This window comes from Manis javanica, chromosome 10, assembly GCF_040802235.1.
Source record: "Manis javanica isolate MJ-LG chromosome 10, MJ_LKY, whole genome shotgun sequence".
Classification (NCBI taxonomy): domain Eukaryota; kingdom Metazoa; phylum Chordata; class Mammalia; order Pholidota; family Manidae; genus Manis; species Manis javanica.
Genome location: NC_133165.1, coordinates 64,755,689 through 64,773,014, shown reverse-complemented (window position 1 = coordinate 64,773,014; position 17,326 = coordinate 64,755,689). Strand labels below are relative to the sequence as shown.

The window sequence follows — 17,326 nt, the reverse complement described above, 5'->3', positions numbered from 1 at the left end:
TGGTATATCACACTGATATGAGATATCCTGGCATCCCTGGAATAAATCCCACATGATTGTGGTGACCTATCTTTTTAATGTATTCTAATTAAGTTCACTAATACTTTGTTGAGGATTTTTGCATCTATGTTCATTAGGGATATTGATCTGTAATTTTGTTTTTTGGTAATGTCTTTGTCTAGTTTTGGTATCAATGCTGGACTCATAAAATGAGTTTAGAAAGTGTTCTCTTTTTGGGGGGAAGAGTTTGAGAAGAGTTGGTATTAATTCTTTGCATAGTTGGTAGAATTCACTAGTGAAACCGTATGGTCCTGGACTTTTGTTGTTGGGAGTTGTTTAATTATCAATTCAATTTCATTACTGGTAATTGATTTGTTCAGGTTTTCTATTTCTTCCTTGTTCAGTCTTGAAAGATTGTATGTTCTTAAAAACTTATCAAATTCTTCTAGGTTGTCCAATTTGTTGGTATATAATTTTTCATAGTAATCTCTTATAATTGTTAATATTTCTGTGCTGTCAGTCATAACTTCTTTCTCATTTCTGATTTTATTTTAAACATCTCTCTTTTTTTCTTAATGAGTTTAACTAGAGGTTTATCAATTTTGTTTTCTTTTCAAGAAACCAACTCTTAGTTTCATTCATCTTTTGTTTTTGGTCTCTTTTTCATTTATTTCTCTTTGATTTTTTTTAAATTTCCCTCTTCTAACTTTGGGATGTGTTCTTTTTTTTTCTAGTTCCTTCAGGTGCAAGGTGAGATTGTTTGAGATTTTTTATGTTTCTTGACATAGGCCTGTAATGCTATAAACTTCCTTCTTAAAACTACATTTGCTGCATATAGAGATTTTGCAGTGTGGTGTTTCTATTTTCATTACTCTGCAAGTATTTTTTAATTTACTCTTTAGTTTCTTCATTGACTCATTCATTGTTTAGTACCATGCTGTTTAGCCTCCATGTATTTGTTTTTTCTCCTGGTTTTTTTTTTTCCACCTGTTACTGACTTCCAGTTTCTTACTGTTGTGGTTGGGAAAGATGTTTAGTATGATTTCAATCTTCCTAAGCTTATTAAGAGATATCTTGTGCCCTATCATGTGATCTATCCTGGAGAATGTTCCATTTGCACTTGAAAAGAATGTATATCCTGCTGTGTGGTGGTGTAATGTCCTGTGTATTTATTAGGTCCATTTGGTCTAATGTGTCTCTCAAAGCCAGTTTTCTTGTTGATTTTCTGTATGGATGAGGTATCCACTGATGTTCGTAGGGTGTTAAAGTCCATTACTATTATATTATTGATTTTCCCTTCATGTCTGTTAATATTTGCTCTATATATTTAGGTGCTTCTCTGTTGGATGTGTAGATATTTATAATTGTTTTAGCTTATTGATGGATTGAGCCTTTAATTATTATATAATATCCTTCTTTGTCTCTTGTTTCAGTCTGTGCTCTAAAGTGTATTTTGTCTGACTTAAGTACTACTATTCAGTTTTTTTCCTTTCTTTTCACATGGACTATCTTTTTCGACCTCTTCAGTTTCAGTCTGTTTGTGTCTTTAGGTTTGAAGTGAGTTTTTGTAGGCTGCATAATAATGAGTCTTTTTTTATCCATTTAATCATTCTATGTCTTTTGATTGGAACATTTAGTCTATTTACATCTAAAGTAATTATTGATAGATGTGTATTTATTGCATTTTGTCAAACTTTTCATGGTTGTTTTTGTTATTTCTTACTGGTCCTTTCTTCTCTTGGTCTCTTCCTTTGTGCATGATGACTTTCTTTAGTGTTATGATTGGATACCTTTTTATTTATTTTTTTGTGTAGCTATTATAGGTTATTGGTTTGTGGTTACCGTGTGGTTTATATATGACATCTTACATATATAGTAGTCTATTTTCATTGCTTAAGCTCAAATACATTCTAACAGTACTACAATTTTAACTCCCCCTCTCCACATTTTGTGTATATGATGTCTTCCTTAACATCTTTTATTAATTCCCTTAAGTAATTTTTAAGAGTAGTTGATTTTACTATTTGTCTTTTAACCTTCATACAACCTTTTAAAGTGATTAGTCAACTACCTTTGCTATAGGTTTGTTTTTACCTGTGAAATTTTTTTCATAATTTTCTAGTTATGGCCTTTTCTTTTCCTCTCAAAGAAGTTCCTTTAACATTTCTAGTAAGGCTGGTTTACTGGGGGATGAATGTCTTTAAATCGTGTTTATCTGAGTAACCCTTCATCTCTCTTAATTCCAAATGAAAGCTTTGCTGGGTAGAATATTCTTGGTTGTATTCTTGGTGGTAAGTCTTTCATTTTTAGCACTTTGAATATATCCTGCCACTCCCTTCTCGCCTGGAGCATTTCTGCACAAGTCAACTGATAGCCTTTTGGGGTTTCCCTTGTAGATAACTCATTGCTTTTCTCTTGCTGTTTTTAAGATTCTTTCTTTGTCTTTGATCTTTATGTGTGGACTTTGGTGTGGATTTCCTTCGGTTCATCTTATTTAGGGCTGTCTGTGCTTTTTAAGCCTGCATGTATGTTTCCTACCCTAGGTTAGGGAAGTTTTCAGCTATTATTTCTTTAAATAGGTTGTCCACTCCTTTCTTTCTCCTTCTGGAACTCCTATAATGTGAATGTTAGGACATCTGACAGTCCCAGAGCTCCCTTAAATTATCCTCATTTCTTCTTACTCCTTTTTCTTTCTGCTGTTCATCCTGAGTGCTTTCCATTACTCTGTCTTCCAAATCGCTGGTCCATTTTTCTGCATCCTCTTATGTACTACTGATTCCTTCTAGTGTATATTTCATTTAATTTATTGTGTTCTTCATCTCTAATTGGTTGTCTATATATTTTCTATCTCTTGAGGTTCTCACTGAGTTCATCCACTCTTCTCTCAAGTCTGGTGAGCATCTTTATAATCACTGCTTTAAACTCTTTTTCAAGTAGGTAGTTTAACTGTTTCATTAGTTCTTTTTCTGAAGTTCTGTCATGTTCTTTTGTCTCAAGCATACTCCTCTATCTCATTTTCTTTGCCTTTCTGTATTTGTTTCTATAGGTTAGGTGGAAGGGCTACCTCTCCCAGTCTTGAAGGCTCTGCTTGTGTTGGACTGTCCCCTCGGTGGACTGCATGTGCCTTATGGTTTTGGATGGCTGGACAGAGACCAAGTGGGCATAGGCCAGGATGTTCCAGTGCCCGGTCTCTCCTGTGTAGTTGCCAGCTGGAGCGACACTGGCCAGTATTGAAAGGGCATGATTCTGGGAACTCCCAATTATCAACAGCCTGGGGCAACTGAGGGAAGAAAGCATGGTCTGGGGGCCTTCTCAGTGGGTGCCAGTTGGGGAACTCTAATGGGGCAATTGGGGGTGGAATGGTGCACTCTAGGTGTCTCCCAAGTTGGTACCAGGCTCGGACTGTGCAAATGTGGTGTCCAGGGATGGACAGGACATGGGTGGGGTGAATCTGTGTGTGCATCATGTTAGGGCTGCCTTGGTGGGGCTGCTGGATCTCTGACAGGCATGTTTGGGTGTGGGTGGGGCCAGAAGGCCACCTCCATCACATTGGAGCTGGTATGGTCATCCTGATCCTGCTCCGATCCACACTACCAATGTCCATGGGAAATGTAAACAGTGGTGCTCACCTTGCTCCTGTCCATGTCGGGGGGGACAAAAATAATGGTGCTACTGGGGGAACAAAATAACTGTTCCTCAGTTTTCCTGTTCCTCAACAGTTTTGGAAGTTCATCTGCTGTTTAGCAAATGCTTTAGTTCTTGAAAAATCTGCTTCCTTCGATTATAGTCACCATCAGCCTTTAAATCCCCAAACTCACAGCTTTTCTCCTGTGCCCACAGCAGGTGGCTCCGGTAGCTCAGCAATATCCCTCCCTCCTGCAGGTCTGGTCTGGGGTTGGGGCTCCCTGCATTATCATGTCTCTGTCTCTCCTGCCATTTTTTATGTAGTCTTTTTATCCCACATTATGCAGAAAGTGCTTACTTAGGCCTCACTCCTTCCTCAGGATGAACTGTTGTATGTGTAGGTGTAGGTTTGGTGTGTATGTGAAAGAAGGTGGGGTCAGGCTCTTTCCGTGCTGCCGTCTTGAACCAACGTGCTCTGTGGTTTCTCTACAGCAGATGAAACCACTTCATCTCCTAGTCTAAGGAGTGACCTCATGTAGGAGATGAACTTCTCATTCAGCCTTGGCCTAGCTCTTGGTTGTCTCTGGGACCTTTGTGATTGTCTAAGTAGCCTGTTCTATTTTTAGACACTTGCAGTTGTTGAAGCTGTCCAAGACCTGTCAGCCTCCCGAAGCGGGGAGGCTTCTCTGTCAGCACCTAGATTCAGGCCGATTGGAAGCTAGGTACTGAGGCAGCACCTTTAAAAATACCCAAATAAATACAGGCCTGTGGGACTATATGCATAAGCCCTCCTAGCCACAAGACCAGGCGATCTGGAAATGACCCCATGGCAACAGTCATAATTTAGGCCTTTAGATGAGTGAGTTCCTTTCTTGGAAATACTGACACTGCAAGAAGGGAGAGTACAAGGATGGTGCTCCTGGCCTATGTTCCCTGACAGTCCCTCTGTAGTCCTTTAGACATGAGCCAGACAAGAAGCCTGACATTCAGGCTGAAGCTCCAGGTTAAAATCAATAGGCCTCTTTCACAAAGCCTGGTGGAGGGTTTTCAGTCCACTGTCTGCACAGCCTACTGGGGGTAGCAGCCGTGAACTGCCTTTCTGATTGTCAGTCCTGTGGGACCCAGGAACACAAGGCTCCCACCCTCTAGAGCCAGGTGATCAAGAGGCACCTCCTGGTTGGCAGTCATAAAATCTGTGGCACCAGACATGTGTACAAGCTCCCCTCTGGGAGATACTGTTGCTTTAGAGCTGACAGAGGAAGGGTGCAAAGATTGCTCCTGCTGAAGTAAAAGAAAGAAAAATTGTGCCCACCAGCGCCTCCATCCTCAGAGAGTTTCCAACAGGCCCCTGCCAACACTTGAGATCAGCAAACGAATCTCTTTCACATGAAGTCTGGGCACTTTTCAAAACTGTTTCTGCACTGGGCCCTGGAGCGAGTGAATCTGTGCACGAGCCCTTTAAGAGACGTATCCCTGTCAGCCACAGTCCTTTGGGTCTTGCGGATATGAGTCTTACTAGTTTTGGAAGCCAGATGTTTTGGCGGCTCATCTCTCAGGTGCAGGTATTAAAAGTTAGGATACTTGATGTGGGCTCTGAACCTTTGCTCCTCAAGGAGAGGCTCCAGGTTTGTGAGTTCCCTTGAGACCATGTGTGGCTGCACTGGGATAGTGTTCACGGGAAGACCATGTCCCAGCCTCTCCTACCCGCCTCAGTGTGGCCCTTTTCTCACCCAGTGTGGAGCTGCTCAGCTACTTTTTCAGAGGAAACGGTTCCGTCTGTAGCTGCAGATTTGGTGTGTCCCTGGGAGAAAGCAATTCAAGATCTTCCTCCATTGCCATCTTGGACTGCCCTCCTTCGTCTCTTTCTCACTCATATTGTTCATCATCTTTTCTTGCTTGGTTTTATTTAAAAAAAAAAAAAACCAAAAAACAGCAACATCTGAAACAGTACTAGATCACAGTGCTGGCAGTCTAGCACCTGACTTTAAATCAAAATGTCTTAATGTTTCACCTAAAAAAGGATACTCTTTATTGTTGGTTTCTGATAACTAGGCTTTATAGTTTTACTTTTTTAGTTTACAAATATAATAGCTTATGAAGATATTGTTTGTAATAGAGAGCCATTCTAGCATTCTCAATGTAATGGGGTAAAAAAGTTCCTCTCAAAGTGTGTTTTGTAACATCGCTCTCCCCACTTTAGAAAAGCCCAGTTAATCAGCAATGGGAGTAACAAAAGTAAAATCTATGATTGGACTAGTAAGCTCCTATAGAGAGTCATTTATGAAAAGATAAGACTTTTCCAAATATACTTATGAGAGCTTACTATGTACCATACTCTATGTTGAGTGTGTATGTGTGTGTGTGTTACCCTCTTAATTTTTTGAGGCTGGTACACGTAACTCTATTTTACTGATACAGGGCTAAAGACAACTTGCCCAAAGTCCCACAGCTAAATAGTGGTAGAATCAGATTCGAACCCAGGTTTAGATCCTGAGCTCTTAGCAACTATATTATAATGTTTCTCTTTAAAGTGTTTGAAAGATCAATAACAGAAGCTTCAAGATGGCAGACAAATCTCACGTACGATTTATTCAGTCAGTCTCAAAATTCTACAAGTGACAGTAAACATTTGTAAAAGGGAATAAATCCAGGACAATATAGAGAACAGAAGGGAAGCCCATATATTTCAGAAATTCTGACAGATTTCTAGAAGACAGAAAGCAGGGGGCATCAGAGAGTCACAAACGACAGGAGGGGTCCTTTTGAGCCGGCCAAGCCCGAGAGGACTCCAAGCTGAGAGACATTAGGTACAGATGGGAACAGCTGGCTGGTGGGCCTGTTTTACAAAAAGGGCTGTCTGTGAACAACTGGTTCAGTCACTTCTTCCCCTTACCCTCCCAAACTTGGCAACCATCAGTGATGGCATGGGAATTGCAGCATCTGTGCAATGTTAACAGAAAAGCTGCTCCTTAAAAGATTGGACTACATTATGTGCACAAAAATGCGACAGGTGCTGAACATGGAATTGGCCCTAGATTATGCCTTGTTTGTCACTTGGCAGCAGGGAAGGTTTCCTGAAGTTCTTGGCTCAGCCAACAATTTAGCAGCCAGCCATATGAAGGGAAGAGTAGGCAATATATTCCAGGCAAAAGGCATATTGTTAACTTGAGCAAAGGTATGAAGAAGTTAAGGGGCAGCATGGTGGTTGAGGGAAAAAACTTTATTCTTGGCAGAGGATAAAGGTCAGTTTTAGTGTAACAGACACTGAGGGTAGAGAGATAGACAATAGCCAGATCTGGAGATTATACTTGCCCCGTAGACAAAAGAGAGCCATTGAAGAATGTATAGTGCAAGGATGCGAAGTGGTCAAAACCATGGTTTTGGCAGTGGTGCAGAAGCTTTGGCAATGAAGGCTCTCAGCATATCCCAATGTAGTGATTCCCAGTGTGGTCTGAGGGCGGCAACATCAGGACCTGGACCTTGTGAGAAACGCAGGTTATTGGGCCCCACTCTAACCTACTGATTCAGGGCTGCTGGAAGTAGGGCCCAGCAATCCATTTTAAAAAGCTTCCGGGTAATTGTGATGCACAGTCATGTGAAACCACTCTTCTAAGGAATACCTCTTACTTTAAGACATTTCTTTCATCTCTTCAATGAACCTTTCCTGCCCCACGCATGTAGAATGGATCATATCCTCCACTGTCACCCCCACTGTCCCCAGCATACACTTCTCATAAAGAATATTATGGTGCTTCCTTATGTATGTTTTCTCATGGTAACCAGCATGCTCCTTTGTATCAGCTATTATTCCTCACCTGCCTTTTTACAGGCCCAGCAGTTCCTAGCAAAGTACTTAATAAACTGGCTTGCTGGAATGAACACAAAAATACCAACTAGGAGGCATTTGCTGTAGTTCGATCAATAGGTAAAGAGTAAAGGAGGTCTTGAACCAAAATAGTAGTGAATATGGACCTGAGAAATATTTTAAAAAATAAAATGGATGGCATGCTAGTAACAGCCAACAATATATGGCACTTCCTATGTACCAGGGAGTTTTAAGTGCTTTACAAGTATTCCTGTTTAATCTTCACAGTGACCCTATGAGGTAGCTACTATTTTTATCCTCGTATTGTGAGGAAACTGAGGCTAATAATTTACAAGTCAAACAGCCAATACTCAGTTGAGATTCAAACCAAGGTGATGTCTGGCAGCAGAGTCCTTGTTCTTTATATTATTCTTCCTCCAAACTTGTGCTAAGATTTCCAGCTTGAGAGGTTGGGTAAAACGGGTACCATCAGCAAATACACAAAGACAGGAAAATCCAGGGGAAGATACTGAGTTCAGTTTTAGATACACTATGTCTGAGATAACATTACAGGTATCCAGCAAGTGGTTTGGTATCATTGTCTGAAATCCAGGGGCATGGACTGGGCTTGGTATACAGATTTAGTAATCAACATGTAAACTGGAGATGGAAGAGATGGCCCAGAAAGGTTAGTTATACCCTGCTTTGCAAAAATTCGTATTGCAACACCTTGCTTTTATGAAAAGAACTACATTAGTACCCGTTTTCAGTAACTAAAAGAAATCCAAAAAGGACTTTTGCTTTTTTGAAGAAAGGTGAAAAGCAAAAACAGCCTTCAGTCTTCATTGTTGAGGCAGCATGCACCTCAAGCAAGAGCAGCCCCACCAGTATTCTTGCCCAGGAACTAGATAGCATCTCAGCATTGAGTTGTGATAGCTTTGAAATGTCTGTGAGCATCTGTGCTTTATACCGATATATTTTGTGCATCCATTACCAAGGTGTGCCCTAAAGTGTCAGAAAAGCCTGAGAGGTAATTTTTGGGTCTGGGTATGCTCAAATATTTTTCCATACAAATTGTAATTGCTTCTTTGCCGTTTTGGCTTATGAAAGATTCACAGGAACACTCTACTTACAGATAGTGGGGAAACCTGTATATGTAAAGAGGAGACACATGGCCGGAAGGATCTAGTGAACAATATTTAAGGGAAACTAGGATGCAATGGCCTCCAGGTATAAGGAACCATCTGAAGACAAGAGTGCCCTAGAAGCCAAGGCAAGAGGTAGTCTCATGGAGTGATCAACAGTACCGGTGTGAATGAGTTCAAGTAAGAAAAAGACTGCAGGCCACTTTGGCATCTAAGACTTCACTGAAATCATTCTGCTCTGATCACTAGTAGAGGGATGAGACCTGATTCAAACAGGCTAAGAAGTGAAAAGGAGGCAAGAAATTAGGAAAGCAAATCTAATTCTCTACCGATAAATGACACCTTGTGGAAGAGGTGTCATTTTACACCTTTTTACAAAATTTTTACAACTTTTGGTTGAGATTTCATATTTCTGAGTGTCCAGCAGATGGAATCAGTAGAAGTGGTGTTCAGAATAAAGGGAAAAGATGGAAAACCAACTTAACCAAAACCCGGGAGAGGTTGGTCTTTGAGCTCAAGGACAAAACAACTCAACCTCTGAAGGGAGTATATAATAGGAATGGGTATGAAAATTTTGGGTGGAAAGATAGGATTAATGGCCCTAGTTTAATTGGTAAAATGAGATTAATTGGTAGTCAAATGCAAATGGAGGTGAGGGTTAAGGCTAACACAGGAAGATTTAGGGAAACGGACAGGTGAGATCCTTAAATGTAATAAAAGGACAAGCAATTTTATGAATAAGCCATTTATAAAATCAACAAGGAAATCAAGACTGGGTAAAAACAAAAGGCTAGGAGGGACTGAGAAAAAATGGTGGTTAAATAAAAATTACAGGACTTTATGATGTCAACTATCAGTTGAGAGTGAGGACAGAACTTGACAGATAGGAGGTTCAGTTAGAGGCTATTGAAGTTTAGATTCTAACAGCTCTGGATGCAAATATTCAGAGGTTATTTGAAAGGCTTCAGAGAGGTTGGTTGAAATGGCAGAGGTGAAAGTTAATTAATAAAAGCAAGATGATGGGGTTGGAATACTGAATACAGGTCATCTACATGAGTACGTATCAGAAAATAACAAAATTGCTGGCATTCTCTGGGAAATTGTTTTCGTTTGGGAAAAATACACTTGAAACAAGAAAAAAGTGCTTGAAGTAGATGCTCCATTTTCCATGGGTGTCACAGCTTAAGAAGAGCAGGGACACACTCTGATGATTACCCTGGAAGGGGTGAGGGTGCTTGCAGAGGATAGGGAAGAAAGGAAGGGTGGAGTGGAGGAAAAGCTTAAGAGAAACTCAGTGGTGAAGACCTTGTTAAGCAGGAACATGTCTCATTTTGACTTGCTTGTGGTTGAGTGTGCAAGGTGATCCACCCTCCTTGCCTCTAAAAATGGATCACTCCACAGCTCAACTTAGTTTACTCTTCTCACCAATGCCTTGTGAATTGTGATCAGAAATGGAGTGTGTCATCATCAGGCGAAAGCAGTAGGAGACCCACCTTCCCTCTGCCACAGGGTAGCCTAGTCATCCTGGGTCACAGTGAGTCGGCAAGCAGACCCCAGGCTACCTACAAGACATGTGGAATTAAGTTGTCCTAAACTACCTACTTTGAGGACTATTTGTATATACTTTATATATACTTATAATATCCAATCAACTGCTGTCCTCTCAATTTTCCTTGAAACATCCAGACTTGTATTCCAAAGCTATGCTGGTTCTGTATAACCTGTGTTAACCCAGTAATGTCCTAACTGATCAACAAAATGCCTTACCTTCCCTCCTACCCATTCTCTAAACTGAAGCTAGTCTTTCAAAAATTCCCATCCAATCACATGACTGCCTGGCTTTTAAGTCTATGGCTTGCCATCATCCCTGAAATTGCCCCAACTGTTTACAAGACCCCTATAACCTGCCCTTCCTTGCCTTTCACTACTTATATTCCACACAACTCAGCCACTCAGATTCTGAATACGTCTTCCTGTATCTACTTTTGCCAATTGTTCCCACTGCATGAATTACAAAACTTCCTTGGCTTAGGCTTGTGCTGATTCCCAGACCACAAACCTCTGTGTCACAAATCATACAGAGCCCTGCATTTCCCCTAGTACAACACTATTTAGCAGTAATTATTGAGTGTGTGTTTTCCCATAGATACTGTCCCAATGTCAAACACATAACACTGAAGAGTAGGAAGTACCAAGGGAGGGGAAAAGGCAATCAGCTTTGCCTCTGATCCATTTATAGGACTTAAGTGATCATAATACATATTATACATATTATCATCTTGACAGTAGATTGCTATGAACAAGGCCTATGACAGGAACAGACCATCGGTGGGGCCTCTCATCCTGGCATCCACAGTCATTTTAGTAATGCTTGTCTGCACTGTAGAAGGCTAATTGATGCTGAACCAAATTTCTAAGTCTTTTAAGTGTAGATTTTAAAGACTATGAATGATAGTCAAGCTTTTCAAAGTCAGTATTCTGGACTTAGTCAAACTGTTGACCACTCAGCTTTGTTAGTATTTCAATAACATGTAAAAGGAAAGTAACTTTTATTTTTGCTTATGTCAATTCTCCCAAGTGGGACTGAAATGGTTTAGGAGCTTGAAAGATTACTCATTCACACAATGGTCTTGTTTTAAAAAACAGACTTTTTGTGGCATTTTTTTCCACCACTTGCTTACCACCATATAGTCTTTAAAATCCCATGTGTGGGTATCAAGATCCATACAAAAGCACTTTACTGTCTCCAAACATCAACTAATTCTAGAAAAATAGCAAAAATCTGCTATAGTCAGCTTAACTTTAATAGTTGCTTTCCAAGTTTAAATACATAGTTTTGGAATTATACAAAATACCACTACTTGGCATGTCTTTAAATATTATACCTAAACAGGAAGTTACCAGTACTGGGAAACAAAGCCATGGTTCAACAAAGTAAATTAATGCAAACTTTCTCTTAAAGAGACTGCCAAATTGAGTAATTTTGAAAATCTACTTACTCTAAGACCTCAAGTAAAAATGTACTAGTTGATCATGGCTACTGTTTCTAACTTTTTTATATAGTACATTGATTCCAAAGCACTCAACTGTCTCACACTCCCCTGTATTTTAGTAGCCACTTTAGACCCATATTTTTTATTAATTATGCAGAAAGCATTTTACAGCCAGAGAATAACTGTATATTCATAAAGGGCTTTATAAAGGTCATACATTGAAATAAGAGGAGGTAATAGTATATAGAGGAAAAACCTATATCAAGGTAGTTCTTGATTGATCAAGGTAGTTCTAATTAGGAATAGGTTGATTAGAAGCAGTACTTAAATTTAGTTAGGAAGATGAACTACAACTTAAGAATGTCTGAAAAATTCTGCATGTATAGAATCTCAGCTGGTTATAGCTGCTAGAAAAAAGAAATAGTAGTTCTCAACTGGGGCGATTTTGCCCCATTGCCCTCACCTCATTTGGCAGTATCTGGAGACAATTTTGATTGTCACAACTGGGGGTGGTGGCAGTACTAATGAGACAGGGACTGTGGTGTAGTCAGAGTAGGGTGAGGGCCTCTGGAAAAAAGGCAACGCAAGATAATTACAGACAGAACAATGTAACAATGTGCAAAGAAGTCCCTATCGAAACTCTGTGTTAAGCATTATGCAAAGTCAGAGTCATACTAATTCTCTAGGGTAAAGACACCAGACTAGGAATATAGACGTTCTTCAGTGAGATCAGTTAAAAGCTCAAAAGGCCAGGAGCAACTTGGCCTGTAATGTTTGAGTGTTCCACAGATAGAGTATCTCAGCATAACTTGTGACTTTATTGCATCAATTAGATCATGACACTAAAATTTACCTTAGCCTGCTAAAAGACCCATCTTATTTTTAACTGTACCTATATACTGCTTCTTTTTCTAATCCTAATCAAGTAATCTGCAACTTAGGCAAAAGATTAATTTAGTAAGCAAGCCCAGCTATAAACATCCCAAAAAAGTTAAGAAGTAAGATTAACACACTCTTGCAAACAGCCAACAGCCCAGCCCACCTTGAGGGCAGGGCAGGTGGTCTTACAACAAGTCTGCACCCCTAGCTCTTTACCCCATCCCTGAAAACCCTCAACCGCGCATAAAACCCTTAGACAATAGCACCACCACAGACTCTCTTGTCCCCTCCTGGTGTGAGCCAGCTCTGTCCTCTCACTTTATCTCTAAATAAAAGCCTCTACCTTGCTCTCTACCTTGAGTGTTTGCAAAGTTCATTCTTCAGCTCCGTGAACAAGAACTGTGGCATCACTAATAATCTAAGTGGGTAGAGGCCATGGACGCTGCTAGTATCTTATAACGAGCAGAGCAGCCCCCCATGACACACAACCATCAGTCCAAAATGTCAACAGAGCCATGGAAGAGAAATCCGGATCTAAAAAGAACAGGTGTTTTTCTCTCAAAGTTTAAGAGAGGAAAGAAAGCATGGATTTTACTTCTAGAGTAAGGAACCAGGGGATAATTTCCAGACCTCTTTAGGAAGGCCTTAGTTTATGGGTTAACAATTAAAAGCAAAAGCTCATGTGTATTTAAAAATTAACTATGCTAGGATTATAGTAAGCTACCAGCAGAGACATTTAGCTGCCTGTATCTTAGGAAGCAGTTGGATTTACATTAAAACTTAAATGTCTGTGAAACAAGTAAAACAGCTTTTCAGAGTACCGGGATTACTACAGACTATTAAAACATGAGTTTAACATGGTATCATATATTAACCAGTCCTGGAATACAATTAAAAAAAATTTTTTTTTTTGAGTGAGAGCATTCTAGAATAAAATCAATGTGCATCAAACCACTAGTTATTGATAATGACTAAATACTAATTCCAATGCTTCCTAATCTGGAACAAATTTTAGTTCAAGAATCTAAGCCTTTTATAAAACCTAAATGACACAATTCAATTTGTCAAAATCACCATGATAATCACTTAAGATTAGAATTTAAAAGTATGAAGAGGTCAGGGTATTACGACTCCCTCTACTGAAAATCATCCTGAAACCTGACATGCACTGATATTACAGGGTCTAACAAAGTAAAAGTACCTGTAGTACTCCTCTCAGTTTGAAGTAAAGTTGGTTTTTATGATGTCCTATGGAAAACCCTATTTTGAGTTTAGTGCTTTTTAAGTTACAAAGAACAAAAACATGCTGCTGGTAATCTTGCCCTATGGTACAGATGTTTGCCAAATAAAAAATTTTTAGTATTAATAGGAAAATAAGCAACTTACTGCATTATAAGGGGAAAATATGTAATTTCATTGTGCATCTCTCTTAAGAAAATGGCCTGATCTAGTGAGCCTTTGGCAACCTGCCTCCAAATAGTCCCATTGTGTTCCATTTTTGCAATGGAAGGTATCAAAGGAATTTTATATAAAGGCTCTTTAATATCAAACATTAACCAAGCATAATACATCTAGAGACTGGCAATTACTTTTAATAGTTTACATTTTTGGTAAGATTTAATGTGGGCAGAAAATGTTACTTCAACTTTTTAAATTGTAAAGTATTACTATATACTTTGTTATGAGGCTAAATACACCTTACAAGGCTTATGAATTTACCAGTTAACTAAAATTTTCAATGACAGGATTTTGTATATTTCTTACTTTGAACTTCAATCATGTAATATACAATCATTTATGTGATGTCTGACATTAAGCTAAAGATACCAGAACATCCCTTTCAATTAGCTAAATTAGATATATGCCCTTATTTCTTTACTGTTTACCTAACAAGAGTGTAAAAAAAAAAGGTGATTTGGTTAATTATGGTAATCTTCAAACATCTGGCAGTCATCATTCATCATATTCTCCACTTTGAAGAATTCTAATTTCCAATGGTTAAGAAGCTTTAGATATAACTAACGAATATATGACCGTCATCTTAAAAATGATCATTCAGTGCTGTCGATGTAAGTTTTTCGGTTAGGCCTTATACCAAATTTCCTTTCTGCCTTAGTTTCATAAAATGACCTTACCTCTAAATACAGCCCCATATTGAGCTGTCTTTAAAAAGAAATGAGGTAGATCTGAGCAATTTACATGTCCTGAAGAAAGTCAGCAAATAGCTATTTTCTTATTATGAACTTGTAAATCTGAGACACCCACAGATGGAGAATTGCTAAGGACAACTTTCTAATAATGCTTCAAAGACCAGTGAGAAATGAGTGGCAGAGTAGGACTGGACACCACACATTCCAACTTCCATTCCAGTGTCAGGACATCACCACAGAAGTATGGAGTTAATCCATATGATTCAGCATTTAAAATCTGAGTATTCTTCTGTTACTAATTTTGTTATGTATGTGAATATATGTAATCACTAAAATCTTGTGTACTACTAGAAAAGAGCAGACTATTTATTTCGTTTGTATTAAAAAAACTAACAGTCATCTAAGACTCAAAAAAATGAAGACAAAAAAACAAGAACAAAAAATACCCCAAACCCACTCACCTTGGAAGTTAAAAAAAAAAAATCCAATACATGCAAAGCATTTGGATTTAACTTTAGACAATTAACTAAGACATTCACACAATATATGCATGTCAGTCTCCTATTTGGTCCTAGAGCCTGCAGTATTGTAATTTATTGTGAAACCATGTAACCAAATGCTTAAATATATCCACAACATCTATAACCACAGTAATGCATAGTACAATATACTAATATCTCAAAATAAAATGTCTATTACAATTTTATGCAAATTATGGTATAACATTACCACCTGCCACATTTTGAAATGGCACCAACTTCATGTAACGTTCCATGTCAATGTAAATAGTCAAAATCCTTACTGGTAATGATGTCTTATGCATTATCTGAACATTCAAAATCACACTGTTAATCTAATAACCATAGTATGTTATCAATTAAAATCACTGCATATTTGGATGTTAAAGCAGGTAAGTTATACAGCAGGAAAAGTATTTCCAATTCACAGTTTCAAAAATAAAGGGTGCAGTTTTCAAATATCTGACTGCTTAAAATTGGTCACTCAATTTAACAACTGCTTCCTTCAATACATGTAAACTGTGTTTGCACAGCATTAGGAGATGTCTTTTATTTCAGAAGTTAGTTCATACTGATACAGGAGCACCACAAATTTGAAGGAAGAGGCTACAGTGTGAAGTGAGTTCATTGAAGGAATGTTAAATAAAATTTTAACTACAATAAAAGGTACTGCAAAGCTTTGTTCCCCCACAGACCCCTTAATCAGGAAAAGTAGTCAGATACAATATGTAAATCAGCTCTACTAAAGAGGGGGAAAAATCTAACTCAACTAAAAGAAATACTATTATTAGCCAACAGATGTATGACAGCCAGCTTCAGGGTTTTTGTAAAAATAAAATTCAAAAGCATACATAGTTTTTGTATCCTTCAATACGGAATGCAGAGATCCAAAGGGAATGAAAGAAAAATCTGGCTTTAAGAATTTCTAAGCGGAAACACGTACACAAATGGATAACTGAGGAAAACTCAAAACTTAAATATTCAAATTTTCAATGTGTAAGAAAATTTGTAATAGAAAAAGTGGCAAATTGTTATTGTGACTTGATCTGCTGAAAACATCTGCAAATTCACACTGGCATTAAGAAAACCAAAGGTTGAAAAATTTACTCCCCTCTCTCTCCAGATATGTGTTTTCTGTGCAAAAATAAATATCTGAAAATTGCACTAATACGATAATACTTATTTTAGCTTCTGTATTATGAATAATCTGCACATGCTGCTTTACAGACAATACATATTTGTAAACTTGCTCATGCAAAATTAGTGTGCGCAACAGGGATACTGTTTTAATCCCCATATTTAAAAAATGATCTTTTTTAAAACTGCCAAACCCTCTGAAATGTAACAAATTTTACACAGATATTCTTGTCTGCCAGCTAAATATCAATTTATGCTGCTGAAACAAAAAGTTACACAAGAAAAAGAAACATGGTTTTTGTCTTGCAGAATTTGATTTTTTTAAATAAGAGAAAATTTATAAAAGGAGAATTCATGGTCACAAAATTTTAACATTTTGATCCTAAACATTACAGGGCAAATAGAATCTGGACCCTATTGCCATACTGCATAAACCCTAACTTTTAGTTTCCACATCAAATGTTGCCCTAACCACTAAAAACATTAGTGGTTTTACAACCTCTGGATTATGTAAATACATATTTCTGAAATAAATGCTACAAAAACAATGGAAGAAAGCCAAACTGTCTCCATGAAGGGAAAAAAGTGGAATATTTAGATGCTTTTAAACACTTCTCTTTCCATGTCTTATGATTAACCTGTCAATTCAGTGCATCATCTGGTCCATGTAATGGTCCTGTGTTGAACAAACATCTAACTAGTGTCCATTGACTCCAAGTTAGTGGATGACGAATCTTTCTGGATACTTTCAAAGATCGCCGCCAGCTCAGGGTTGGAGCTGATCTGTGACTGGAATTCGCTCATCAGGGGGCTCTTCTCTGCTTCCGGAATGGTAAGCAGCGCTGCCACTGCTCGCATGGCAGATCGCTTCAGTTCATCCTGCTTTTCAAACTCCTGCTTTACTGAGTTTGCCTTTACCTGTAACATGGAGTAAATCAGTACTACATGCTGTAAGAGTTTTATGAACAAAATTTAAACAGAGAAGGTTCTAGTAAATAAAGTTACTCTTTCATAGGTCCAAAAGGCACCTTATACTCTCAGCATGGGTATTCTAAAACTTCCTTTTAGCAGTACC

At 38.4% G+C, this 17,326-nt stretch overlaps 1 protein-coding gene across 1 annotated transcript in view; it reads right to left on the bottom strand.

The window, feature by feature from the left end:
* Positions 1–11,357: 11,357 nt before the first annotated feature.
* Positions 11,358–17,326, bottom strand: part of CAND1 (cullin associated and neddylation dissociated 1) — a 67,681-nt gene continuing 61,712 nt past the window's right edge. Inside the window, exon 15 of the mRNA XM_017657608.3 lies at positions 11,358–17,169. Within this exon, the coding sequence (XP_017513097.1) occupies positions 16,945–17,169 (225 nt within the window). The 3' untranslated portion in view covers positions 11,358–16,944. The remainder of the gene's footprint in view (positions 17,170–17,326) is intronic.